General features: G+C 30.8%; 1 protein-coding gene and 1 long non-coding RNA gene across 2 annotated transcripts; one reads left to right on the top strand and one right to left on the bottom strand.

Annotated features, from left to right (window-relative positions):
* The first annotated feature begins 1,896 nt into the window (after window positions 1-1,896).
* Window positions 1,897-26,380, top strand: LOC126749004 (E3 ubiquitin-protein ligase KCMF1-like). The gene is made up of 7 exons (XM_050458600.1): window positions 1,897-2,063; window positions 2,119-2,286; window positions 2,363-2,505; window positions 5,269-5,504; window positions 6,097-6,194; window positions 23,752-24,033; window positions 25,670-26,380. Exons 1-7 carry the CDS (start codon window positions 2,048-2,050, stop codon window positions 26,011-26,013), a joined length of 1,287 nt encoding a protein of 428 aa, XP_050314557.1. The 5' UTR covers window positions 1,897-2,047; the 3' UTR covers window positions 26,014-26,380.
* Window positions 15,033-15,699, bottom strand: LOC126749012 (uncharacterized). The gene is made up of 3 exons (XR_007664855.1): window positions 15,466-15,699; window positions 15,238-15,358; window positions 15,033-15,181 (listed from the first exon to the last, which is right to left on the bottom strand). It is a non-coding gene; the product is annotated as an uncharacterized LOC126749012 (long non-coding RNA).
* Window positions 26,381-27,971: the final 1,591 nt, after the last annotated feature.

Raw genomic sequence — 27,971 nt, 5'->3', positions numbered from 1 at the left:
TCTATATGTTTTATTATTGTAAATGAAAATAAAAATGTAAAAAATAAGATTTTGAAAGGCTGCCATTTTGCATACAAAAGATTAATAAAATCGAAAGAGCAATAAAAATGCAAGTCTCACAAACACGTAAAAGGTTTATTAACTACCGACGCACCTATTTGTTTTGGACCCTGTGCGTGCCTTTCATGTAGTGATTTCACAGTCCAACTTTTTATTTTATCGTGCTCGATACTGTAATCGTTTTGAACCTGGAGCTCCTAAAGTTTAAGGGGTCTGGAGACATCTGCTTCAAATGTACTCAATGTTCTTGGGATATTTTAGTCTTCTTAAAAATGATCATTCCCCTTTACCTCAAATTTCTCGGCAATGTGGTTCGCTGAAGTGCACTTATTTAATAGGGAATGCATTTTTTTAGTCTCTGTTCATCTGATACTATTCTGGTTTACCTTTGTAAGTTATTGATGTTGGTCTAAGTCTATTCTACAATATCAAAGGAATAGGTTAATGTACTAATTCTGTACGTATTTATGGCTGTACGTACGTACGTGTAAATACGTACTACTTAATAGCAGGTTCCTGCTATTAGTTAAAGGTTGATGGGCATTTATTTCTTCGATAATCTGCCAGTCATCTCCCTGTATAGTTTAAGCCATTAATGTGGCATCGCCTTAAAGCTTAGTCATCGATGTAGGCAGCGAGATGTTTCCTCATTTTAGGCTAATTTCGGACAACCTCATCGGTGGTAGGTTGCTCTTCGCAACCATTGCAGTACATAGTGCATCCTGTCTGCTGCACGACTAAAATTTTGTTCGGGTTACAATGACTATATATGCATTCTGTAATGCGAGTTGTAATTAGTTTGCATAACGTAGACAGGAAAGTGACTGGCCTATATTTTAATAAATCCTGAGCGTTAATGCTGTCTTTTGATAAATGGTTAGTCTTACCGTAAAAAACTCCAGCATATTTTCAAGACTTATTAGACTCAAAACATAATTTAATAGAACGCATAGTTGATGGTGTGTTGACCCTAGTTTCTTAATCCAATAGTCTTGGCTGTGATTAGGACTTGGTGCCCTCCAGTCATAGGTTGGTATATAAAAGTCTCAAAAAGACCTCCCTCTTTAGCTAAACAAAAAGTTAGCCTATCGTAAAAGTTGTTTCCTACTTCCAAAAGAGTTTGAGGTAAAATGGAATTGGCGAACTCAACAATTTGGTTTCTTAACTCCTCTGAATACGTTGGCCCACTATTATGACGTTTATAAATACTCTCCTTAAGATATCCCCACAAATAAAAGTTATTTGGTGACAAATCTAGAGATTTTGAAAACCATTTAATATTGCCAGTTCCACTAATAAGGCCGTTAGGGAAAGTATTTGTTAAAAATTCTTTTACTCTAACCGCATGATGGGCAGGACAGCCATCTTGTTGAAAATAGACTGATCCCAGGTCTATATCAGGGAGAAGTTGAATGGCAAGAAAACTTGGTTTTGTAGCAACTTAAGGTATTTTTTGGCGTTTAAAGTACTATCAATGAAAAATAGCTCAATGATATGGTCGCCCAATATACCATTCCAAACATTCAACTTTTGAGGGTACTGAGTACGGAACTGAAAACTTCTGTGCTTCTTTTATTGAGTTCATCCGACCAACCATCATGATTATGCTGGAAAATAAAGCTTATATTAAAGGTGATAAATGTGACAATCGGATTAACGAATTCCATCCGCTTAAGTTTATCATTGATGTTGTTAGCAGCCTTCCCGCTTTTCGTGCGTGAACTTGCGCCTGGGAATATCGCAATGGCCGTCGCAAAATCGTTTAATGTGAAAGCGCGCCTTTATTTGGATATGACAACTCGCGAATGGCATACATCATCAGTCGTTTATTATAAATGTCAGGTAGTGAAATTATTAAATAAAATTCTTGGATTTTTGGATGCAGATTTTTGCAATTGTAATTAAATAAATACCAAAGCATTTTTGTAATTAATTTTTACTCAATGAACTCTTAGCGTTATTAATCTAAGACTTTGGCGACATAAAGATGAGTCGTCACGAAGGTACTACTGCTTGCAATTTCACCAGAATAAATTCATGTATTTTTTTCACTTTTAGGAGTTAGCTGTGATTCATGTTTAAAAGGAAACTTTAGGGGTCGCAGGTATAAATGTTTAGTTTGCTATGATTATGATTTATGTGCGGCCTGTTACGAATCTGGGGCCACTAATACCCATCATACAACTGACCATCCTATGCAATGTATTTTAACAAGGTCTGATTTTGGTATGTATTCTCTTTATATAAATAGGTTATTCTGCCATTAAGATACTGCATGCCTGGGATTTTCATATTTTTCTAGATGTTTATTATGGAGGTGAAGCTGTAAGCAGTCTCGAAATGCCACAATCCTATACATGTCCCTATTGTTCTCGTATGGGATTTACTGATATTACGTTACAGGAACATGTCACTGCTGAACATCAGGATGCCAACTTTGAAGTTGTAAGCAATATTTTAAAATATTACATAATTTGGAGTTCTTTGTCTTATTTTTCTTCATGAAATTTTGGATCAGTTATTTATTGGTCTTAAAATGTTGCATATTTTATGATGTCTTTGATATGCCACTTCTTTGTCTTTTCCTATTTATTGTAACAGTTCTATTGACTGTAAATGGGGAACATAATATTTATGATTTGATGTTTAGATAAAAAAAGTAAGTCCATTCTTGAAGTGGAGTGGCTATAATATAGTGGATTGGGAAGGGTGGGTAAGGAAAGAGGTATTTATAAGATTTTTTCAGTTTTGTAAGTTCAAGTATTTTTAGATTAATTTTATTTTTGTTTTTATCTGTAGTATTCAATTTAATTATTTTTATTTTTGCCTTTACAGTTGCATTAAAAATAATTTTTTTGATAAAAAATTAACTTTTCTTGGTAGTGGTAAATAAGTAAACCAAATCAAATCGTTTATTTCCATCAACATCATAACAATGTATAGGAACTGTCAATAAAAAACTACAATGCTAATATAAACAGTATAAAATTAGAAAAATATGACAGGATACAAATTTAACTAAATTTATTCAATAAATCTACAGTTAAACAACTCTGTCAACAAGTAAAAAGAACAGTCAGCTAACTTGGTACTAAGAGCTTTCTTAAAAGTTGGAAAAGTCTTAGCTCTCTTTATTCTATATAAGAGACAATTAAAAATTTTGAGAGATGTCATCTGAGAGATTAAAAAATGATTAAAAGATGATTAAGAATTTTGAGAGATGTTCATTTCAGGCCACCTCTTTTTAATATTTTTATCAATGAGATAGATGAATGCTTCACTAGCTGCCTATTTTTGTTGTTTGCCGATGATCTGAAATTGAGTTATATAATCGAGTCCTCTAATGATTGTGTCAAATTACAATATGATCTAAATAATTTGGTAGTTTGGTGTGAAGAAAATGGTATGAAACTTAATCCAGCTAAATGTAAAATAATGACCTTTTGTCATTGTAGAAATACTTTTAACTTCGACTACAAGATTGGTCACTATATCCTTAAAAGAGCTCTTCTTTTTAAGGATTTGGGTGTCACTTTCGATACAAGTTTACAATTTTCTCATCACTTAGATAGTGTTATCAATAAAGCTTTTGGGATACTTGGTTTTGTTAGGAGATGTACTCAAGACTTCACAAGTATTGCCACTTTGAAAACACTCTACTGTGCCCTGGTCCATCCTAATCTGGAGTATGCCTCCTGTGTATGGTCTCCTTTCTATGGGGTACATATTGGTGCTCTTCAACTAGTTGAACACAAATTTCTAAAACAAATTGCATATAAATTGAATATCTTGGATAATTACAATGATGCAGATATACTTGATATGCTAAATATGGCTCCCATCACTATCCGCCATAAGAGGAGGGATCTTATTACTTTTTACAATATCCTACATGGGAAATCTGGAGCTTCAGAGCTACTTCAAAAAATCAGTATTCATTCTTCACTAAGAACAACTAGAGCCACTGATAGCTTTCATTACCCAATCCACTTTACTAACTATGGTCTTAATAACTTCCTCTCTAGAATAATGAGATTAGCAAACCAACATGATATTGACCTTTTTGAAATTTATAACAAATTCCTGCGTCAAGTTTTAGTAAGCTTAGGTTAGATATTATTAATTATTATTACTTAATGATTTTCGGTATTTCTGTATATTACCTATATTATGTATTAGTATTGTAAATTTAGAACTTTAACAGAATTGTAATTGGGCCTTGCCCATCTATAAATAAATAAATAAATAAATAGATGTCATTTCCGGACCATCCTGTACCTGCGACAACCAGGTAAAAGGGCTGTATAATTTATCTGCATTTCGAGTTTTATAAAAATTAAGACCTCCAGATGTGGTTGGAAAATTTTTTATGTACTTGACATGCACACTCTAAGATATAGATGTTAATTATAGTTAGGATTTTTGTTTTTTAAAACTACCATGGCAAGCTTATCTGAAGGAAACACTAAACATCGTACGTACAAAGCCCTTTTGATTTATTAGAAGTCTCCCAATACCAAAGGAATTATCCCGAGCTAATAAGGCAGTGTATATGCATCCACATAGTCTTGAAGTTGCGAGATGGCATAATTGCTGTGGGATAATCTATTGCACACAGATTCTACCTGAGGATCCCATGATAGATCTCTATCAATTACAATTATTACAAGACTTACATGGGCCTTTATAAATTAAAAAATTCAGTTTAAAAAAATTAAAACATTGTGAGGCTAAACATGTGGAGTGGTAAATAAATAAAGTGTTTTGGTGCAAAGAAAATATGTTTGTTTAAATGAATAGTATTAAGGTGTCATATCTAAAAAAAATATTAAAAATAAAACATTCTAAATCAAATAACACAGGATAAGAATGATTGTAGAGAATCTCAATTTCATAATGTTAGTGGTCTTTTACTCCTTCATATAAATAAGTACATTTGTGTAAACTATCATATGTACCTATCTATCTGTTATAATAACAATTGCTTTGATAAAGTTTTCTAGTTTTTTTCTTATGAGCCTATGTATCATTTTAATTTTTAAAACTATTACCTAAAAACCTATCTTAATACGTTGACCAATTTCATTGATTTTTTTTCACAGGTTTTGTTCTATATATCTCTGAATGTTTATAACTTTCGTTATACTATGACATAAGACGAAAAAGTAATTTATTAGCTTTATGCATTTTAGCATCTGTTTATTTTAGGTATGTCCTTTATGTGCTGCAATGCCAGGTGGTGACCCTAATCTTATGACAGATGATTTTGCTGGCCACTTAACTCTGGAACATCGTTCTGGCCCAAGAGACTTAATTTCTTTTCTAGATGAACCTGTTGCCACTCGTCACAATGTAAGACGCATGCAACATACACTTTCCTCACACTCAGGAACCAGTAGAGGAGGTTCATCTATAAGACCGCGTAGATCAAATATGCATTTTAGGTAGTGTAGAATTCCTGCCATAATAGAAATAGATACATATTTTAGAAAAGTTGTTTCTGGATGTTTTCTATATAAATCAAATCAAATCGTTTATTTCTATCGACATCATAACAATGTATAGGAATTGTCAATAAAAAACTACAATGCTTATAAAAATAGTATAAAATTATAAGATATGAAAGGAAACAAATTTAACTAAATTTAGTCAATAAATCTATAGTTAAAGAACTCTGTCAATGAGTAAAAAGGACAGTCAGCTAACATGGTCCTAAGAGCCCTCTTAAAAGTTGGAAAAGTCTTAGCTCTCTTTATTCTACTTGGGATATGATTAAAATTTTTTTTTTAATTTTTTTAAAATTTTATATAGAATAGCAACTACAAAACGCAACAGTCGTTAAGGCTTTGTCAATCATTTTATCAGCTTTTTCAACTAACCATCTGTATGATTATGAGTTTGACTTTACACAAGAAACGACTTTTCCTGCAAGCACAGTTGCCTTTCCTCAAAACTCTATTTGCATAAATTTTAATGAAAATGATATCATATTTTCTTATATAATTATTCTATCTTATTTAATCATATTGTCTCTAGTTCAAGTGGATTGTCAACATCCAGCCCCTCAGCAAGATTGGAAGCGGCTAGACTAGAAGCTGTAGATCCAATAGCTGAACTTTTGTCTCAACTCTCGGGTAAGTTCTTGGGAATTTACAAGACGTTGGAAATAGAATCTTAGTTTTAATATCTCATATACATGATACTGTAACTATTTTAGATTCACTTGAAAGTTCCATCTTGCATGTTGCATCACATCTTTAAAGCTATTTTTATTTTCAAATTAAAGTTAAGTTATTCTTCCGAATTGGCTAACTTAGGATGTAAATTTTAAACAATAATTTAGTATTTTCGGCCCAGTGCAATTAGCGTATTAACAGAAAAAAAACGCATACTTTTTAAATTTATGTTTTAGCAATTACTATACTCTAAAGTGTTTTATAATTTGGTGTAAAACATCAGATTTTATAATAATCTTATCTACAATTTAACAAAACTGCCACAGGAAAAATATGACTCATAAACAGCATAAATTTATCTAAACACTCATAGGCTTCTAATGACTGGTTGTTAAGATTAGAATGAATCAATTAATCATATTGATTAAAACAAGAATCTTTAAATCATTGTTAAACTTAACTTTTATGTGGTATACTTTATGGGTGGTATTCTTATTTATTAATTGCTAAATTTTGAATACTCCACTATAATAAAACTGTACTCGCCTCCACAATATTATGAATATTAAATTATTGGATTGAGTCATACAGTGTTGTGAGATTAAACTATGATATATTTTTTTTTGTTTTAAATTGTGCATCAGCAAAGGATATAATACATTTAAAATATTTTATCAGACACTTGCTCAGGACAGTCATTTGTTATGAATAGTACAACGGAGAAGACTAGTACGAGCGGTCTAGAAATTTTGAGTAAATTGTCAGTTACATTTTTTTTGAATAATTTCATGATATTTCGCTAATGACTAAATTCGCTAATGATTTAATTTTTTCTTTAACCCTTAAGGCACTGCCCAAAGAAAGCTTTGCAATTCTAACAGTGTAATAAAATTTACACTAAAACATTGTTTTATAAAATAGCTCAATAACTGTATATGATAATATCATCCTTAATATAATGTGATATTAATCACTACACTCTTTGATATAAGACCTGTGGTCATATAATATATCTTATAGTCATTTTTCACTGCTTTTTTATCTTGCTATTTATCTATTTTCGGTTTTTACTTCATTCCCCAGATTATTCTTTTTATTTATTTTTGATTTTTCTAAGTATCCTGACTTAGTTTTGTTGCCAAAAAATGTTATCAACTATCAAGAGATTCAAAAAATATTGAATCTGAATTAAATACCTAATTTTTATCCGGATTCTCTTAAAATACAAGACTTAATTAGCTTATGGTTGGCATGGATGGTTTAGATGGATATTAAAAGATAGAAACTTAAAAAAAGTCAACTTCTCAACAATGTAATACTCGCAACAATGTGAAAATCTGTATTTTCCTTTGGAAGTTTTTGTTATGCAAAAAAAATTGCATAAAAATGTCGAGTTATATTTTTGTTAAGTACGCCACGAGAAAAGTTTATCTATATAAACGGACATAAGCTAACCAGGTCTAATGTATAAAAAAGACCCAAGAAAAGATAACAAATTATTTCCGATAAATCCACACATAAAATTTAGTGAACTAATTGCTATTAAGAATCACCGTAAGACCATTGAAAGAAGACTAAGATAGTTATGATAATTTAGCAGAAGAAAAGGCAAATATAATTATTTATTTATGAAAACGAACCTTTTTACATCAAAAAAACCTTAACCTTACCAGTCTAGTGTTACATAAGACAACATCCAACTTAATAAAATTAAACAAGGTATAAACTGAATTTTTAAAGAATCGTTAAAGGCAAAAACTATAACCATTATTTCGAACGAGTTTTACTCTTGTAAACTCTGACGCATTTTCTGTTTATAAATACCTATTTACAAAGCGGAATATTAGTTTGTTTTCCTTTGCGTACTTTTTCCGCTTGTCCATTGTAATATCCCGATATTTATGTATTTTTATTGCTGTTTTTCTATTAGTGTTATTTGAGGCATAAGATTGTTAGACAATACGACATTTTTGCAATTCAAAAAAGCTAGAAATGAACGCTCTATTCGGCAAGTCGCAAAACGCGATTATAATACGATTGTTATTATTTTAATGATTATTATGTTATTTTTTTATATTATCATATATAATATATTTTAATATAACTTGGACAATTTAGGTTTTTATGGTTTCTAGGATGTAATTTCCCAATTTTTTAACTTAACCGTGATGAAATTTTGTAGATTGGATTGACGAAACGTAAATTGGATCCGCAAACGTGGAAGATTTGTCCAGAACATGGAGAATAAAATTGTACTTTTTCAGAAGTACTAATTTAGTTTATTCATTCACATAACTTATGTTATTTATTAATGTAATGCAATTAAAATACATTTATTTATCTATTTATTTATGTTTTTTAGTCATATATTATATTCTTGACGTAAAATTGTGTGCTAAATTTTTAACTCGGAAGATTTGGTCCACCGTATAACAATAGTAACTCGTTTAGATGAATATCAAGTCAATAAATTTTTGATGTTCTTAAGATGTTATTTTACTATTAGTTATTCTACGCTACACATTGTTGATATTATAGTTTTTATGGGGTAAATTTTGGCTGAAAGTATATTTTATAGGGGTTCTAAAACTCGTTTTTAACAGTAGAGCCGCATTATTATGAAAGGGGATAAAGCCAAATTTTTCAGGCTTCTTTTTCTTATATTAAGCTTTTTTGCACTGAGAAAGGTAGACCTAGATTAAATTTATTTAAGAGAAAATCGGAAAGACTGAGAGAAAATTTGTAGAAAGAGGCTTTAGCATAAAGAAAACTAGTTTATTCTGCCCTACTTGCATCAGATCTCTACTTTTTTTATTGGAAACTATTAAATGTCTTTGCAGTTTTCTAACTGGGTGAAAACCATCATTAATAAGATACAGAAACGGTGACAAAAGAAGAAGTGCGATGTCGGTTTTTCTGCGAAATCTTCAGAAGTGTAACGAGAGACATTAGAAAATGTTTATTTGAAGAAAGAAAGGTTTTGGGATTAAACTACCACAGAATTTTTATTACAAATTAATAATCACGTAAAACCAAAATACTGATTTTCGTGAGAAAAATTAAAATTTATTTACATTATGTGCAAAACAAAAAATTTGTAATTAAAATTTTACAAAAAAATAGAAAAAAAAATCCATCCTCGTGCATTGATTGTGGCTGTACAATTCTTTCCATGCTAAGGGATAAGTTATCCAGATCTTGTTGGGGAATTGCTATCCAACACTGTTGAAAAGCCTTAAACAGCTCATTTCGGTCTTGAAACTGATTCTGGCCCCGAAGAACTCTTCACTCAAGCATATCCCAGGCATGCTCTATAGAACTAAGATCAGGTGAAATGAAAGTGTGGAGTGGCATTATCATGCATTAAAATAACATTTGCACCAATATTTTAGACGTATGGAGCAACAATATGTTCTAGAACATTTCTAACGTAGCGATCTGCTGATAAGAAACGATCCATTATGCCATAATTGTGCGTCTTCTAAAATTGTTAACCTCGTGCGTATGATGGATTCGATTTCTTATGCCAAGTGCCCTCCATATCTGAGAGATATCTGAGAATCTGGATACAAGCCAAAGCGAGATTCGTCAGTAAATAAAACATTTTGTTATTCATTTTGATCTCAAGTGATATGTTTCTGAGCCCAAACTAGTCGACTGGCGCGATTCTCTCGATTTAAGGGTTGGCATCTCCAAGGCCTACTAGATTACCTTCTTGCAACCTGTAGTATGTCTTGAAACAGTCACATTGAGGTCCGTGCAAATGAGTACACAAGTAATATGTGTCAGCACACAATTAATATGTGTGCTGTTGCTGTGTCATTTTTTCGAGCTTAATTTTAAACCTATCTTTCGCGTGTGTTTTCAGTCTCGCGATAACGCTCTGAGTGATGCATTGACTACATGAATTTGACGGATTTCAGCCTAAAACATCCCCACACCTCTAAACATCTCACTGTCTGCCAAATGATGCCAATGTCTAGGCATATTTAAAAACACTTTAAAAAACACCTTTGCAGTACTAGACTTGACAAAACTAATAATATTGTACATTATAGATATTGTGTATTTTAGGCATTTAAAAAACAGTTTTCTGCGACTGCAATGTTTGCAGATTAATTTAAGTCGTTTATTTACATCAATAAATATTGCCAGAACTGTGTTACACTGCTCAACATAGTTTAAGGTAAGCAAGAAATGTTCTCAAAAAATTAGTAGTTCAAGTTTTAGACATCCCTAGGTTTTAAGCATGTCTGTATTTTGGATCATAAAAAATCGCTAAAATTAAAAAAGCACATTATATTTCCATAGATATCTCAATGGAAAAAGAGTTTTCAGCAAAACTAAAACGCACTAGGGAAAGGTATAGGATTTGTTTTCTTAAATTTGAATCGGTCACATATTTAATGCCAAAAAGGTTCACATCAGTTGGTAGAGTTTAGATTTTGTGGCATGTAGGTAAAAAAAAAGGAAATTTTTTACTTTAAATTTTCTGAAGAATTAATTTAGAATAAATTTAATAATATTAAATATATAGGCACGCCATATAAAATAACAAAGCCTATACTAAGGCGGTCATCTTTTCAATAATTTTTAGCTTGTAAAAAATAAATTTTTGTAAAATACTTTACGTATAATACTGTAGGTCACTCATTTCAGAAAATTTATATCACACAAGCACATACAGTGTCGGACAAAAGTAGACAAACTTTTTAAAATTCCTTATTTTGTAGAAACCTTTAGTAGGATTTAAATTACTATTTCTTAAAAATATTGTTGCTCTTAACAACGGCCTTTTTTTCTATCGCATTCCACATTTATTTTATTAGTTGGTTATTTATAGTATTAATCTAAATATTTTACGTTGGGCATAAATAGAGAAACTCACATAAGAATAATTAACCAAATTTAGTTTTTATTTCGCTTTTTGTGAGAACTGTTAATAGCTTTTTAGTGCGGTTAACTTACTAGGCGGGACATTTTCGGTGCAGAACATTTCTATTGCAGCTAGGGATGTGCGATGTTTATCGATGCTACAGAAAGATCGATGTTCGACGTTCTGCCTTCGATAGTCAACATCTAAGAACATCGATGATAGGACTAAACATCGAATTTTTTTAATTTCAATTAGATTTCTTAAAATTAGATCAACTTAATTACAAATAATTTTACAATAAAATATCTATTTTCTTTTTTAAATTTTGTTTTATATTGTATTTCAATAATAAAATAATGTTCGGTGCCGTTAATGGCAAAATCAAACCGGGTTATTCACATATTACATTTATCACTATACACAGGCAAATGGTATGCTGAATATCTTTCCTAAATTAGAATCGGCTGCGCAGCTACGTCACACAGTCATCGGAACGCACTTTGTCAGTCTGTTAAACGCAAATCTTATATAACTTTGTATTAGTATTGAGACTTATTTATTTTTCTGCGTTGTCAAATTTTTCATAAAGCGATTCAAACCAGTATTGCACAAGGGCTATTTAATATTGGAAACAGCCAATTTACTACAATTTTGATCAATCAGTCAGCAATGACAGAAGGAAATTTAAAAGAATTCTTATTAAGATTATATGAGGCAAATTGCATAGTAGTAACGATTTGCAGGGACATGGGAGCTGGAAATTGGAGTTTGTGCTCCAAATTGAATGTGGGTTATGATGAAAATTGCACATTTGAATACCCAAGTGATATTGTTTTTAAAATGTTTGTATATGAGGACGTCCCTTACTTATTAAAGCTCGTCTCAAGTAATCTTGACAATTGATTTATAATCGAAAATTCTCTAGTTAACGTTGATTTGACTTTGCTGAAATAAAATATATAAATACGGTTTATTTCAAGATTACCATTCAAGTACAATGAAACGACACCGTTACGACACTGAAGCAACATAAAATGCCGCTCATTAGTGTTTTAGTAGACAAATCCTATATTTGTGGCCCTTTTTTTTTGTTAAGGGAACTACCAGATAGGTTTTCTTACACCTAGTGTTTTGCTGATGTAATATTAGCTGTAAACCTGTTTTTCGTTTGTGTATATGCATAAGAATTAAATATATATATATATATATATATATATATATATATATATATATATATATTTGGCCTATCCAAAATAATGTTTAAACCCCATTTTTTAATTACTTGGAGCTTTATTAAGTAATTTTACCTTACAGCTCCCCAACTCACGATACCATACCTTATCTGGGAATCAACCAACGCATAATACTTGCCTTTAAGTTGTGCACAAGTCAATAAAGATTTTAAAAATGGAAAACATGATATCAAATATTTGATTTTGGATGTCCCAACGTAAATGCTATCGCTTGTGCGACTACGTTTTTAGAAGTGTTCAAAAATTGAAATTCAGGCAGACCACCTGAGTTCAATGCAAAGGGAACATATTTTGTTTTGCCCTGGTTTCATGTTAGCTTATTCATTCGACACAAATCAAATACAGTATTGTGCAAAAAGATAGCAACATTGAACTTTCCTGTTATATATCTTTTAGTATCTATTTTATAAGTAAGGTTTATATATTATTTACAAGAATAGTTAGAGCCTGTTTATATTTTCATATTATCATATTTTTTGTATCATAATAAATGAAACACCAAATTGTTTTATGCAAATTTATTATTCAAAAATATAGCAACAAAAAATAGTTTTGATTCTAAAAAAAATATAACCCAAGTAAATTAAAATCAATTCAATATTTTGTGTAGTATCCCTTTATAACTAGTTCTCCTTTATAACATCTGCACATCGTCTTGGCATGGACTCATTTAATTTCATAATATAGTCATTGTTCATTTCTTTCCAACTTCTGGCGATTGAGATGGCCAGACCATTACATTTATTTTTTCATCGGATAGCCACCTCTTAACAAATTGAGAAGCATGTTTTGGATCGTTGACATGCTGAAATATGGCTGTTACTGGCATGACTTCATCCATATATGGCACTAAATGTGTTTGCAGAATGTCTTTATACATGAAACGATCCATTTTGCCCACTATTCTTACTATGGGTCCCATGCCACGAGCCGAGAAACATCCCCATACAAAAATATTTCCTCCTCCATGTTTAACTGTGGGGCAAATGTACTTTTCGTTTAATCTTTGTTTACTCCATCAGTCCTGAATAAATTATATTTAGATTCATCACTAAATACGACTTTCTTCCAATCAGCTACAGACCAGTGGACACACCTCATCTACACACTAGTACAGACCCCATCTCATGATTGGGCAAAGTGAAAACGAGCCTTGACGTTCTTCTTTGAGAGTAACGGTTTTTTGGCGGGGCGACGAGCAGGTAAGTTGGCATCAAGTAATCTTCTCCTTACGGTACTGGAACTGAGGTTTACTCCTCCACCCTCTTTTAATTTTGCCAAAATTTGGGAAGGAGAAAAAAAAAGGATTTTCTTTGGAAATTCGTAGCAGCTGTCTATCCATCCTCAAATTTGTTTTTCTGGGTCTACCAGGAATGGGCGCCGGTGCAGCTGTTCCAGTAAGGCGAAATTTTTTGCAAACTCTGGATACGATTGGCCTGTGAAGCCGTAAGCTTCTTGCAATGTCACTCTGCCTAACACAATTTTCGTAATGCTCCACAATAATTTTTCTTACATCACCAGAGACGGTTTTTGAGCGACCCATTTTAAGTTAATTCTGAGATTCAAAAATAACAACTTTACAGCAGGTAAATTGATATTTAACTGATAAAATAAATGCGAAACATGAATGTTGCTATATTTATGCACATTGTCTAAATAAACAAACATGAAGTTCCTTGCTCTGCATTGGCATTCTTATGATATCTCGGTATATTTATAAATAATACAGAGGCGTGTACTTAAAAGTAAAGAAATAATATGGAATAAATAAAGGAACAAATAATATTTTTGAAAACATCGCTTGTTGCTATATTGATGCACAATACTGTATGTTGTTAATATCCAATTCAGCCAATTTTTTTCATAAGACCAAGTTTTCCCCGAGTGAACTGTCCTGTGAATGCCCTGACCACATTTCACTTCTTCTCATTTGATGGACTGTACCCTATCCTTCCAATAGCTTTTTTTTAGCAAGTCAAGAAACATGCCAAGAGAAGAAACTTATTTATCCAAAATGTCATATAATTGATCGGTAAGGGCAGCTATAGAATCTTTGGTGGATTTTTACGCCAAGATCTAAAACCAAATTGTTTATCACATAACATTTTATGCAACCAATAGATATATGTTCAGTTTTACTCTTAATTAGTTTATATGAACTGAACAACATTTACATTCAATTACATTTTCAACGTTTCTTCATATACATGCATACTGGGAATGGAAGGACTAAATGATCATCGGATCATCTTACCAATGCAATATATTAATTGGTTTATTCTTTGAAAGAACTCTTCCGCCATTTTTGCTGAAAATCGAAAAGCAATGGAAACAGGTTAAATATTGTTTATCAAATGTGTTAAAGAGGACAGAAAAAGCGAAAGAGATTTGTTTTTCATATATTTAATTTTTAGAGGATGATGGAATTTGCCATCCATTTTCTGTTATCATCACCATGTCAGCATTTAATTTCTGACTAGTTTGATGCCTTGCTTGGAGGTTTTTAACTTTTCCTGACACTTTTCCTTTATTGAAAATGTCTTTCAAACTTTCAACATTTCTAACTGTCCATTAGTCATAATTATCAAAACAAAGTCTTCTTTTTTTAGGAATTCATGTTTAATACACATTGTATATTGTGATTTATAATATAAAATATATCCACTTTTTTCCATTTCAATAATTCATACATGACGCTACACTTACTGCATCATTTTTATGTCAAACCGAAGTCCAATTTAAATTGTAATTTTGTTCAATATTAAATAGATTTTGTCTTGTTAACCAATGAAGCCTTTCCAGGGACTCGCTTTCCTCTAAAATCAGGTTGTTAAATATATAATATTTCATACTTCTTATATCTTATATTTACCATTATGATATTTTAGGACATGAGTTTTGTAGCTAGAATATCTCGAGAAGATTTTTGAACATATCGGACAAATCTCAGAAACATTAAAGGCTTTTTTTCGGGGAAATTTCATTTATTCTCTCTGAAAATTTAATATGTACATGGCGCCGCATGTTAATCAAATGCAAAGCAATTATAAATATAATATTAAAGCAAGACCTAGGCATAGGAATGTAGAAATTTTCAAACCTGTTTAGTAATGTTGAGTTTACTCATCTGGATGAAATCTGTTCTCATGAATTCGTTAGTTGAAACTTTTTGAAAAATTTTTATTGCACACGCCACATAAGGTATTTGACATTTTTATGAAATTACCTATAAATAAACAAACAAAATAACTTCAACAACTCCCAAATAAACAAAACAAACAATAAACATGACTCGTAAGTCGTAAGGTTATGTCTGACTTCACTAATCTATGAAATGTCGTATACGCATGCGGAAGCCAAAATGAAAAAATAGATGCGGCTCTCTAAAGTCTTGTCCATAGGAATATCCTTTATCGATCCTTAAAATCGATATCGATCTAATGGTTCAACCCTAATTAGCGCTTAGCTGATTGGCACCACTCTATTACTAACTTTTGTTAACTGTTCGAAAACGTCAGTTCCTTCCCCCTTCTTTCTTGTTTGTGGCGTTTAAATTATTTGATTCAATTTTTGGATTTAATTTTATTCTTGTTAACTTAAAGTTTGATTTTTGCTTTTGCTATCCAAGATGTTTTTCGGTCGTGGACGCCAAAGCCGTGAACGTGGAAGTAAGTAGTTTTTTGAATCTATAATTTACCTTTAATTTCTTTTCTATCGGTGATATAGTATTGTTTATAACTCTAAAATTAACTTATATAAAGTGTAAAAAAGAATTTAGTAAACTAACTATAATATACCCTCGATTATATCTATAATATTAAAGTGACTTAATTATTAAGTAATTCAGGATGCGTTTAATCCCTTTGGAGCAACATGAATGTTCTGATGATATAAATTTTTTAATGATTTATATTTGTTAGACTCACAATTCCCTCTTTTATCGCATCTTATTAATTTTGTAGCTAAATTTTTTAATAGTTTTAAGAAATTTTGCGATATCCGCGCGATCCTTGGCCTTGATCATATTGCCAATGTTTGAGGTTAGGAACTAGATTTTGAAAAACGGTTGTCCCTGGCTTTTTTGGATCTTATTTAGCTACTTTTTCATAAAGAAAAAGTCATATCATTCCATTTGGCTTTTTAGAATTTTTTAGGCTTTTGGGCCATGGCGTCAAAATTAGCCCCCTGGCGGAGAAGGATTCAACTAAATTAACTATATTTTGCTCTTTTCAACAATCAAACGCATAAGAAGTTGAAGCAGGTTATTGCAAAAATAATTGAATGCCCAGCACCATCTTTATTTTTTAAATACCTGATTTTTTTTCACGAAAATGATAGATTGATCCTCTTTAAAAATGTGAATTTTTTATTCTTTTTATGCTAAATTTGAAGAAAATGCAATTTTAAAATTTAAGATGGCAGTTACGCCCTTTGGTGGTCATTTTTAGAACTTGAAAATATTTTCAAGCGATTCTTTATGACCGATTTACCCCTATAATTTTTTTAACCGCCAAGTCATACGCGGAACGGTTTTCGAGAACAGCCTTGTTGGGTATACAATTATATATGTATAATTATATAAACTGACCATGGAAACCTTTATGGGATATTGGTGGGAAATACCAAGAATATCTATGGATAAGAACTCCCCATTTATTTCCCACCAATATCCCATAAAGGTTTCCATGGTCAGTAAGTATATTGGTGATTTATTTTATATAAGTACTACCGCGTTCTTTAAATAAAAAAACTGTTTATTGGATAATTACTATATACAGGTGGCACATTTACCTATTTATTCATTTCTTTTTTATATTAAAGAGAATTCTGGATTTCATTGTTACGTTTGTTTATTGTTTTGTGATATTTGGATATGAATTTCAATTTTATGAAAATAATAAGTTCTGGTCTTATGACTCAAAAACTTAATTAGTTTTTTTATGGGTTGTACAGGTGTTTTTACATTTTATAGGTAGGTATCTGGATATATTCTGGGAATTTATTGGTACAACATTCCAGGAATTTTGATGACTCGGGTTTTACCTGGAATATCTCAGAAACTTTGTAGAAGTTTACAGAATATTAATGAGATATTCTAAATATCCTGCATGTAAATAAGATATCCGTAAATTGAAATGTCTTTGTGTAATTAGGGTTCTTTTGTGATATAAGTAGTTTTAATTTTTGATTAAAAATGCGATGTTTTTCGACTAACGTTTGCTCAGGGCTGTAGCCTCCCCTCCATTCTCTGTGTCTGTGCCTTTTTGTAGTATCAACATTTATATGCATAATTGACATACCTTAAAAATTACAGACATTTTTATAATAATAATAATAATAATAATAATAATAATAATAATAATAATAATAATAATAATAATAATAATAATTTTTGTAGGTACAGTAACCCTGTATCTACCCCATTTATTATCTAAGTATATAATATAGACACAAAAGAAAAAAAATTAAAGCTTAACTAAACTAATATATCCAAAGTGTTTATCCCAATCAAAAAATTTACTATGCGACATTTAATACCCAGACAAATTTACAATATTTTAAACTAATAAATAACAGCGACTCACCTAGATGACTTAGCACCTGTATATGTAGTACTGTTATCTAATAAACAATAAATAAAATAAAATTATAAGAAATATCACGATTTCCAATAAAAATTTAATCAAATTTAAATTAAATACCTAATAATATACACAAGTTATATAAAAATAATTTCTAAAACCACCAGGCTTTAAATTTGCATACCTATACTTAATTAACACTTAAACTCACATCTAAAAGAGTTTTTTAAAACTTTGAAGATCGAAATTTTTTCTTAAAAACATCAATTTTTTGGCAATTTTTAATTTCAAGGGGAATAAGATTATTTATTTTGGGTGCAAAATTATTAACAAATCTCAAATTTGCATTAGTATTACTTTTAGGTAATTCTATAAAATTATTGGTTTTATTTCTTGTTTTATATTTATGATTTACATATTTTTTCAATTCACAATTTTTATATACAAAAAATACTTATCTCGAAGATGTATAAAGACCATACATCAAAAATAGTCTTAGAGTTTAACAACCTCGTAGGGTAAAGCCTATTTTTTCTATAAATTACTTTAAGTAAGTAATTTTGTACAACATTACGAACTCAATGTACTCTTATACATACCACCCCATACAACAATACCATATCTTATAAGCATTCTACAAAAGATTTATATACAGATAACAAAAGGTTTTTATTTAAAATGTTTTTTAAGACATAAAACTTATAAATTATTTTTCTAATATATGATGTTAGTTTTTCTACCTGAGTTTCCTATTTCAGATGTCTATCCATAATGATGCTCAAGTATTTTATTTTTGAAACCTCTTTAATTTCTTGATTTGAGTTTTCCACTTTTATGCTGTTAAAAGCCGGACGGTTTGCCAATGTTATAGAGAATGCCATGTAATTTGTTTTGTTTAGATTTAAAGTCAATTTAAAAGTATTTAACCAATTTTGTACCACTGTTAGTCCATCTATCACATTTCGTTTGGCTTCATTCCAAGATTTTGCCGAAAAGATTAAAGCCGTGTCATCTGCGTAAGATATTATTGAGCCATTTTTGAGTTTTAAGTTAGTTAGGGCATTTATATTTGTTAAAAACAATATTGGACCCAACACTGCCTTGTGGTACACCTATTCTCATTTGTAATGGATCACTTAACCTTTCTCCTATTTTAACATATTGGATTTTTTCATATAAATAGCTTTTAAAGACATCCAACACGACACCTCTGATCCCATTCTTCTCGAGAGTTTTTAAAAGCAGGTCATGTGGAACTGTCAAATGTCTTTGCTAAATCTAAAAACACAACTATACATTTTTCATTGTTATCCATACGGCCAGTAATCTGCTTTGTGAGATGGTAAAGAGCATTTGACGTACTCAAGTTTTTTAAAAAGCCAAACTGTTTATTAGACAAAATTGAGTTTGATTGTAAAAAATCAAGTAATCTGTCCTTACAGCATTTTTCAAAAATTTTGGTAAAATTATTAATTAAATTAATGGGTCTATAATTGTTAATTTTTGTCTTAATATCTGATTTACAGTAATGGCCAAAAGTAGATAGACAAATTTAAAAAATAACCAATACTCTTTTTTTTTTCGAAGTATTTTTTCTTAATTATAAACTAAACCATCTACAATATTAGTATTTTGTAAAATACCCATTATTGTCTGTTACAGCCTGACATCTACGTGGCATTGATTCAATAAGATTGTCTATGAGTTTAAAACCAATATTTTTACATTTCTGCTGCAACCGTTCGAATAATTCACCTTTATTTGAATAGTTTGTATCCTTAATATCACGATCTACAATTTCCCATACATTTTCGATGGGATTATAAGGTCGGGTGACTGGGATGGCCATTTTAAAACTGGTATTTTTTCTTCGAAAAATTGCTTCATAATTTTGGAGGAATGCTTCGGGTTATCTTGCTGGAATTGGAATCTCGATGGTAAATTGTCTTCAACATAGGGCAACATAACATCTGTGAGAATATCCCTGTACATAAACCTGTCCATTATGCCCTCTATGCGATGTAACGGGCCCATTCCATAACCTGAGAAGCAACCCCAAACCATCACTGATCCACCTCCATGCTTAACTGTGGGTTTTGTGTACTTGGGATTCAAACGCTGGCCAGAAGGACGTCTAACATATTGAATTTCATCGGAATTAAACAAATTTAACTTCGATTCGTCGCTCCAGCAAACATGCTTTTATTCATGCTTTGTCCAGTATATATGCTGACGGGCAAATTCCAATCGGGCTAAGCGATTCTTTTTTGAAAGTAATGGTTTTTTTGCTGGCCTACGTGCAAATAGATTTTCTTCTACCAACCTTCGTCTTACAGTCCTTGAGGACACATTACAAATCCCTAGAGCCTGTAATTCTATCTGAATTAGACGAGAAGTCATGAAAGGGTTATTCTGACTAATTTGTTTTAATTTGCGTACAGCTCTAACGTCCATTTTTTTTGGTCGACCAGATTTATTTTTTGGCTCTAATGATCCTGTCCTTTCATATCTTTTGATAATTGCCCAAACAGCTTTTCTTTTAACATCAAATCTACGAGCAATATCAATATGCATTAATAATGCGTTGTCTTAAATCAAGAGAGAATCTAATTCCGCGTAGCATGTTGCACCTTGAGTTAAAGAGAAGCAATACTATACGAATTTTATTTTATAAATATCTAGACAAAAAAATAATTCCAAAATTGTTTTTGTCTAACTACTTTTGACCAGCTATATTTATATTATTGCTTTATCTGATAGCAAGCAAAATATTTAACTGAAATTTATTGGTATCTTTTTATAGACCGCCTTACAAATAACAATAATTTAAAATCTAGGGGACCTGTGGGTAAATCTTTAAACAATTATATGAAAATAATATTTTGTCTATATACTTTTGGCCACTACTGTATATATCGGGGTAATAACAGATATTTTAAATTGATCGGGTACAATACCATTTCTAAAAATTAAATTGATTATGTGTTTCAGAGGGTCAAGTAAAAACATGTGATTATTTATTATTAGTTTTACGCTAATTTTATCAATACCAGGACTACCATTGGTTTTCAAAGAATGAATCTTTTCTATAATTTCACTTTTATTTACTGGCCGTAGGTATAGTAAATTTAATTGATTACTGCTTGTTATAAACTCATTATCAGGTTTCGGGATTTTCTTCAACACTGGTACCCCTATATTATTAAAAAACTCATTACAATGATTTGACAAGTCTTTCATATTTTTAAATTCATTTGAGTCATTGTTTAGTATTGGTGGGACAGTGTTAGTTTTTTCTACATCATTGTTGGTAGCTTCTGAGACTAATTTATAAACCTTTTTTAGGTCATAACCTGCTTCATGAACTTTAATTTTATAATAGTAATTTTTTCGTTTTGCAATAATTTTTTTCAGGTTATTTCTATAATTTTTAAAGTTTTGGTTAGCTGTTTTATTAAAATTTAGATTTAGATCTTTTTTCATTTTATCCCTAGTTATAATGCTTTGAATAATACCATTTGTGATCCAAGGCTGACGTTTATCAAAACGCTTCTTAATTGTCCTAATAACTGTAGCTTGTCAAAGCATTTTGTTTATTAATTGATAAAAAGCATCTGTTGCTTCCGTAATATTTGACGATTCTAGAACTATATTCCAATTTTGCTCTTGTATTGAATTGTGAAACAATTTTTCATTTATTATTTCTAAGGGTATTTTGCTTAATATTTTTTTTATCTTTACTAATAGGTTGTATTTTACCAATATTTAACATAACTGGATCGTGATCAGTTAAGTCCATGTTTAATATAAAAGTGTTTCGTTTATGTTTTATTTCTATGAAAAATGTGATCAAGGCATGATTTTTCTCTGGTTGGAGCTATACATGATAGAAATCCGAAATGGTTAAAAATTTATTCACGAATCATTAAATGTATAAATGTACGTATATAAATAACCACATAGTGTCGTGTGATTGACAGGACTATCGTTTCCAAATGCTAAGAAAATTTTGATTTTCATATTACTTTCAAAATAAAAATAATATGGGTTGGCGGCAAATTTTTGTATTTTTTTATGTATTTTGTTATAGCTATCGGGCGCCACTTTTTCGTTAAAACCATCGTTACTGTTTTGTATGCACTTGTACTATTCCTTGCCAATATTAAATGACTTTCTCATTGTTTTTAAGTAAAAAAAAATGGAACAGACAGATTTGAGTCAATATTTTGCAGTTGGCAATATTTTTCCTTAAGATACGCAATACGACTCTAAACTTGCCTTTTTGAGGCATCATAAAAAAAAGAAAGAAATTAATTTTACATTGAAGCGGCGAAATAAAGAGAGAGGTTAGAGATTTACAACATATGTTTTATTAATAGTTATTAAAAATGCATATGGTCTCAAGCATGTTCTCATATAAGTTGGCATATAATTTGGACATTATATATCCAGTCCGTTGGAAAATCTTTTTTTTTGACTTGCAAAAAATATTCAAATTCAAAATATTTTCCTAAAAAAAATTCAATTCCAATTACATGTAGAACGAGGGAAAAAGGATCTCAAAGAAAGAGAGGCAGTTATCCTATAAAATAACATCTAGTTAATATTAACAGAAAAATAAATAATAATGATAATAAAAGAATTAAGGAAATGAAAATAAATTGGCATCACAAACGTTGTTGAAAGTGGTTACACACACACACACACACACGAAGGGAGAAAGATGACAGCATGGTCGAGGCAGGCAAAGTCATGAAAGTATGAACTAAAAAAGAATATGTAATAAATTCCAAGAATGTTATAAATAATTAGCTTCACGCTATAGATTTGGCACAAGAATTATAGTTATAATTTATTACTTTAGTTGGTCCCCTTCTGAAGTTTATTTATTTATTTATTTCTCTTACAACGAGCAATTGCCCAATTTACAACAATTTTACAAGAGAAGAAAAACCTAACCTACACTACACATTGCACAAAAATCATAATGATACCTGATAAAAACCTTAAAAATAGATAGCGTACAATTTAACTCAAATATTTTCACATCACAAAATAAATTTACCGAACATTGGCTTTCAACAGTCTTTAAAATTCTGTTCTATTAGTAAAACAATCCTACTGATCCGAGTACTGGTTAGCAAGTTTTCCTGCCCTGGTAACGAAGGAATTATTTCCATAATTGGTTCGGTGGGATGGCATATGGAATGCGGGTGTCTGACGGGTCTGCCTATAAAAAACATATAGACCAATTTTACGAGTTTGTCTGGGCAGCAAGAATAATGAATGTCATAGAAGACTGACAGGTCACGATGTTTACGACAGGTTTGGAGAGTATGGATATTAAGTTCAGACTTAAACTCGTGGGAGATAATAGGAAGTGGAACTTTCCTTTTGAAGGCAATGTATCTTAAAAATTTGTGCTGAACCTGTTCAAAATCATCTGAATGTGATTCTTATAATGAGGTGGCCAAATACATGAACCATACTCTAGGTAAGGACTAACTAGTGCACAGTAAAGAAGCTTAATAGAAGCAATGTCCTGGAAATCTCTGTTGCACCTCTTAATAAGACCCAGCATTTGCATAACCTCTAATACAGTTGTTGTTGTAAAAATTCACTTACACAAAAAAAAAAACGAAAAATGTAATTTAGGATTAACTGAAAGCTGAACAAGTCTTAAAATATATTACTAGATGGTAAATTATAATAGGATTTCGCAACATAGTAAAAACGACAAAATGTAATAATTCTATGGATGTCTGCCTTAAAATAATATATTATTGAACATTAAATATTTTCAGGAGTTCGCCGTTCGACAAGCACTTCCAGCAACACGCCAGCGGCAACTCAGCTGCAGCAACTTCAAATGCAGCTGCAGCTCGAGCGCCAGCAGGTGAATGCTGCTAGACAGAATATGGAGCGATTTCCGAGACGCCCAGCCCAAAACCAAACGTTGAGAGAGCACACGTCCAATTTTGGTACCTCCACAATTTTGCTCAATGCATCCCCTGTGTTAGTGCAGCCCTCAACTAACTCACCTCCCGTACCACATCAGGGTTATAACTCGCAATTTTTGCTATCCGGTAAGTGTATTCGATGCAATGCCCTTAGGATGGTAATAAGTACCAGAGAAATTATCGGTAGATGATTTGTGTTATTCAGAGCGACCGTATTAAAACACACTTCTTTTAGAATGTTTTGTTTGACATATATTAAAAATAAAAGCAGCTTTCTCGCTACTAGTAATTTAATTTAATAAATACACTATTAAATTCTGCACACCCACCCTATATATTTATATATAACGTCAATTAATCGCATTCAAGTTTATACATATAGCGGATTTTATATATTGGATGTTTATTAATGGATCTATCAATATATTGTTAACTTGGACGAGTCAGTATTTCTAAAACTATTTTAATTTATTAGTAAATTATGTTATTATTTCTAAAGTGTAGTTCGTTTTAAAGCTTTTTAAGAATTTGAACAATATTTTCCAACTATACAATAAAAATGTAGTAGTTGTTGCCCTATTAAAAAAATATTAAGATGATTCTTTTTTCACCGTTTTTTAAATTTCATTCTATTGTGGTTGGATATGCACCTTTAACAATTCTAAACATTTTAAGAATCCGTTATTTATTGCCATTTCTTGCTTCAAATATTAGTCTATAAAAAAGGCATTTATGCCATTTATATCATTTGGTTGCTTCATATTATTTTTTAAGCGAAACCTGTCAATTAGGTAACTTCAGAAAAGAGTATATCAAAGAATCATTTTAATTTTGTATTATAGAAATGACTTAAAGCGATTTGTAAAGTAAAGCTAGTGTCTTAAATATAGCTTTGTGGAAGAAGTTTAGCTAAAGCATTGTTTTAACTTTCCCTCCCAATAATTTAAATAAGACTATTTTAACGTTATAGGAATCCAGATGGTCGCCTTGTATATCTTGTTTACACACATTGTTCAATTACCTCTGATTAAATATATTTATACTATAATTCTCAGCCAGTTGCCGCTCGCCTAACAGGGAAAAACACAATGTAAATAGTTATTTTAATGTATACTAATAATATATTGTTTTTATCACATTTTGGGTTTTGTTTGGGTCTCAGATATTATTATTTGTAAGTAGAAGTTCATTTTTTCAAGTTCAGTCACAAATGATTTGTGGAGAAAAGTCTTCCTGCCCTTCCCAACCTTCTATATTTTAGATAATAGATAATAATTGCAAAAAATGCTAAAAATATGGTTCTTAATAGTAAAATTTTTTTTCAATATATCAAAATCCATTCAAATAGGTGCAAGTCGACTGCAAGTACTCTTTAATAATACTTGCTGTGTAGGACAGTTCTGCTTCAGTAGGTTGTAGTAATTTTTTCAAGGCAAATATCTTAACCAGGAACTGTTACTTAATAGTATTTTCAGTAACACTTGTATAAAACTACTAATAAATATTTATTAATAATATAAATTTTTGAGGTTACTACTTCTTGGTAATCTCTGATTCTCTGAGAAAAACAGTTAAAATAGGGTTTCGACACCTTGTTGACTTTGATTAGGCTTAACGTGGATATTTCTAAAAAAATATAATATTCAAAAAGATTTTCTCAAAAGTAATACATTTGCTTAATTTAAAATACTTGCAACTTAAATTTGGGCAACCCATTCTACTTTGAAAATTTTCTCATTGTAATATTTTTTTATATTTTAAGGGCTCCTAGAAGAAATGTCACTTAGCTCTATAAGTGGCGAAGAGCGTCAAGAGCGTTGTGCATTTGTTCAAGAGCTGCTGTTGTCAACCATGTCACTCATGTCTGACGAGGAGACCTGTGAAACAAAGTTTAATAAGCTGACTGAATTTAGCCGGACTGCCAAAGTAGATCCAACTGGTGAAGAAGAAGAAGCCGAGGAAGATATGAAATCTCTACAACGTCCTAGTAGCACAACTCTGAGAGGAAGAGCTAGGCAAGATATCCAAAATGCTAAAAGGCGAGCAGAAGCCAATCGTAAAAAGAAAGACCAAAACTCCGATCCTGATGAAGATCTTTTATCCTAGGCTTCAAATTTCTTGTGATAGTCATATTTTCACGCTGTGAGAACCTTGCTTGAATTTGTTAGTTTTTTCATTTCAAATTATAATCAAAATACCCGTTTCGTTTCCCTTTGTTCATTATAGATTATGCTGTGCTTCTATAAAAATAGCCTGCACTTTTATATTTGTTTTTGAAAAATAAATAATGTAATGTGTGAACGAAATTATTGTTAAAAGTTGTTTTCATCCCAGTACTTGGCCCTGTCTGTACATAAACCTACTGCTTTGTGTTTCTGTAGTTAGGTTCTGTTACTACAGTGTTAGTAAAAAGTCTGGAATTTTAATCAATATGTATAATACTTTGTTGAAATCAATAAAGGATTTTTTTCAATCCGTTTATAGTATCTGTGTGTTTGCTTAGCATTAGACATTTATTTATTTATGAGACAAAATCGTTTGGAAAATTTCTCTGAAAAGTTATGTAAATAGGTTTACGGTCACTCTAATTATCAGTCTTATTATATTGCGGTAGCTAGTATTGGAAGATGTAAAACAGTAACTCGGACTCCTCATTTCATACGAGCGCCAAAATCGACGATGCCGATTATTTCCATATTTGTGAAAGGTTTTTCAAGTAATAATCAATTCAATGGATTTTAAATGCGTAAAGTAAAGCTTCAAAAATCAAAATTGAAATCACTATTACTATCCACCCCAGGTTAAAAAAAATATATTTTAAACGACGGGAAACATTAATTTAAGAAGTACATAATATTTTTTCCAATAAAATACAGATTTTTTATATATTTTTTGATATTTTATTCTGATATAGCATAGGATTTCATATCATACCTATCAAATATATTTTCGAGTTATAAAACTTTTACGAGTTACAGTACTTTACCGAAAACGATAATATTTAGAGAACTCTTGTATGTGTATACTATAGTGCTTCAGAGGGTTGGACATTTATTAAAATTTGGGTAGTATTCTGGTGTTGCGCTTGAGAATGAATTTTCTCTTGAGAATCACAAAAATCCCTGGATTTGAGTTGCTACCCTGAGTATAAACCTTGAATTTTTTAAGACACGTAGAAAAATTATAAATTAAGTTTAAAATATATAACCAATACTTGAGAGAAAAAATCACCCTCACATTTAGAGCTTTTGAAGCCACCCCTTCTTTGTCCCCAAATTTTTACTGAATACCAAATTCGGCAGCTATGTTTGCGACTCGGGACAAAAACGCCCGAAAATGCAAATGCCAATTTTATATGTGTGTAACTTTATTATTTAAAACAAAAAATAAACAAAATTGATATCTTTGTAAAAGTTTAAAAAAATTAGATAGTAAATGAAATATAATTCTTAAATGGTAAAATAAAACAAATATATATCTATGTAGGTATATCAAAGAAACTAATTATCTGGGGAATACAGTAGACATTTCTACTCGATTGTGTTAATCATATATTTCTGTCGCCAATTTTTGTTTAAATTGGGTTTTTTTTACATTTAATGTCATTGAAATATGATGCTAGGCTATCCAAATCCCTATTTATTTAATTTTAATGAACGATTTTTTAGTAGACACAGCTTACCTATCTCTGGCCACCAAATATTATTTATTAGAAAAAAAAATAGGTTCTATGGATGCAATGGTATCTGGTCAACAAAAATATTTAACAATTTTTTTATATCACTCTAAAGTGTCACCACGCATCGAAATTTTTTTTATTTTTAACCGATTTTCAAACAAATGTTTGTTTGATAGGGCTTGACAAACACTTTTTAGGGCATATATCAAAATAGTTCTAATGTCTTATTTATGGGTAATTATGAGGCTTCAAAGGTGGTCAAAGTTTAGAAAAACATATTAGGTCTTTCTTTAGAAAAAAAATGACAACGGAATCTTAATCAGCATTACCAAAAATCCCCGTGTACAAATTTTTATCCCTCTAATGTACAGTGTCCAAATAAGGT

Source organism: Anthonomus grandis, chromosome 22, assembly GCF_022605725.1.
Source record: "Anthonomus grandis grandis chromosome 22, icAntGran1.3, whole genome shotgun sequence".
Lineage (NCBI taxonomy): Eukaryota > Metazoa > Arthropoda > Insecta > Coleoptera > Curculionidae > Anthonomus > Anthonomus grandis.
This window is presented reverse-complemented; position numbering and strand designations above follow the sequence as displayed.

What these genes read in the sequence shown, in the direction of transcription:
- LOC126749004 (XM_050458600.1), top strand. An exon ending in TTTAACAAGGTCTGATTTTG is followed by an intron (nt 2,287 to 2,362) that starts GTATGTATTCTC and finishes ATATTTTTCTAG; the next exon opens with ATGTTTATTATGGAGGTGAA. An exon ending in CTCGCAATTTTTGCTATCCG is followed by an intron (nt 24,034 to 25,669) that starts GTAAGTGTATTC and finishes TTATATTTTAAG; the next exon opens with GGCTCCTAGAAGAAATGTCA.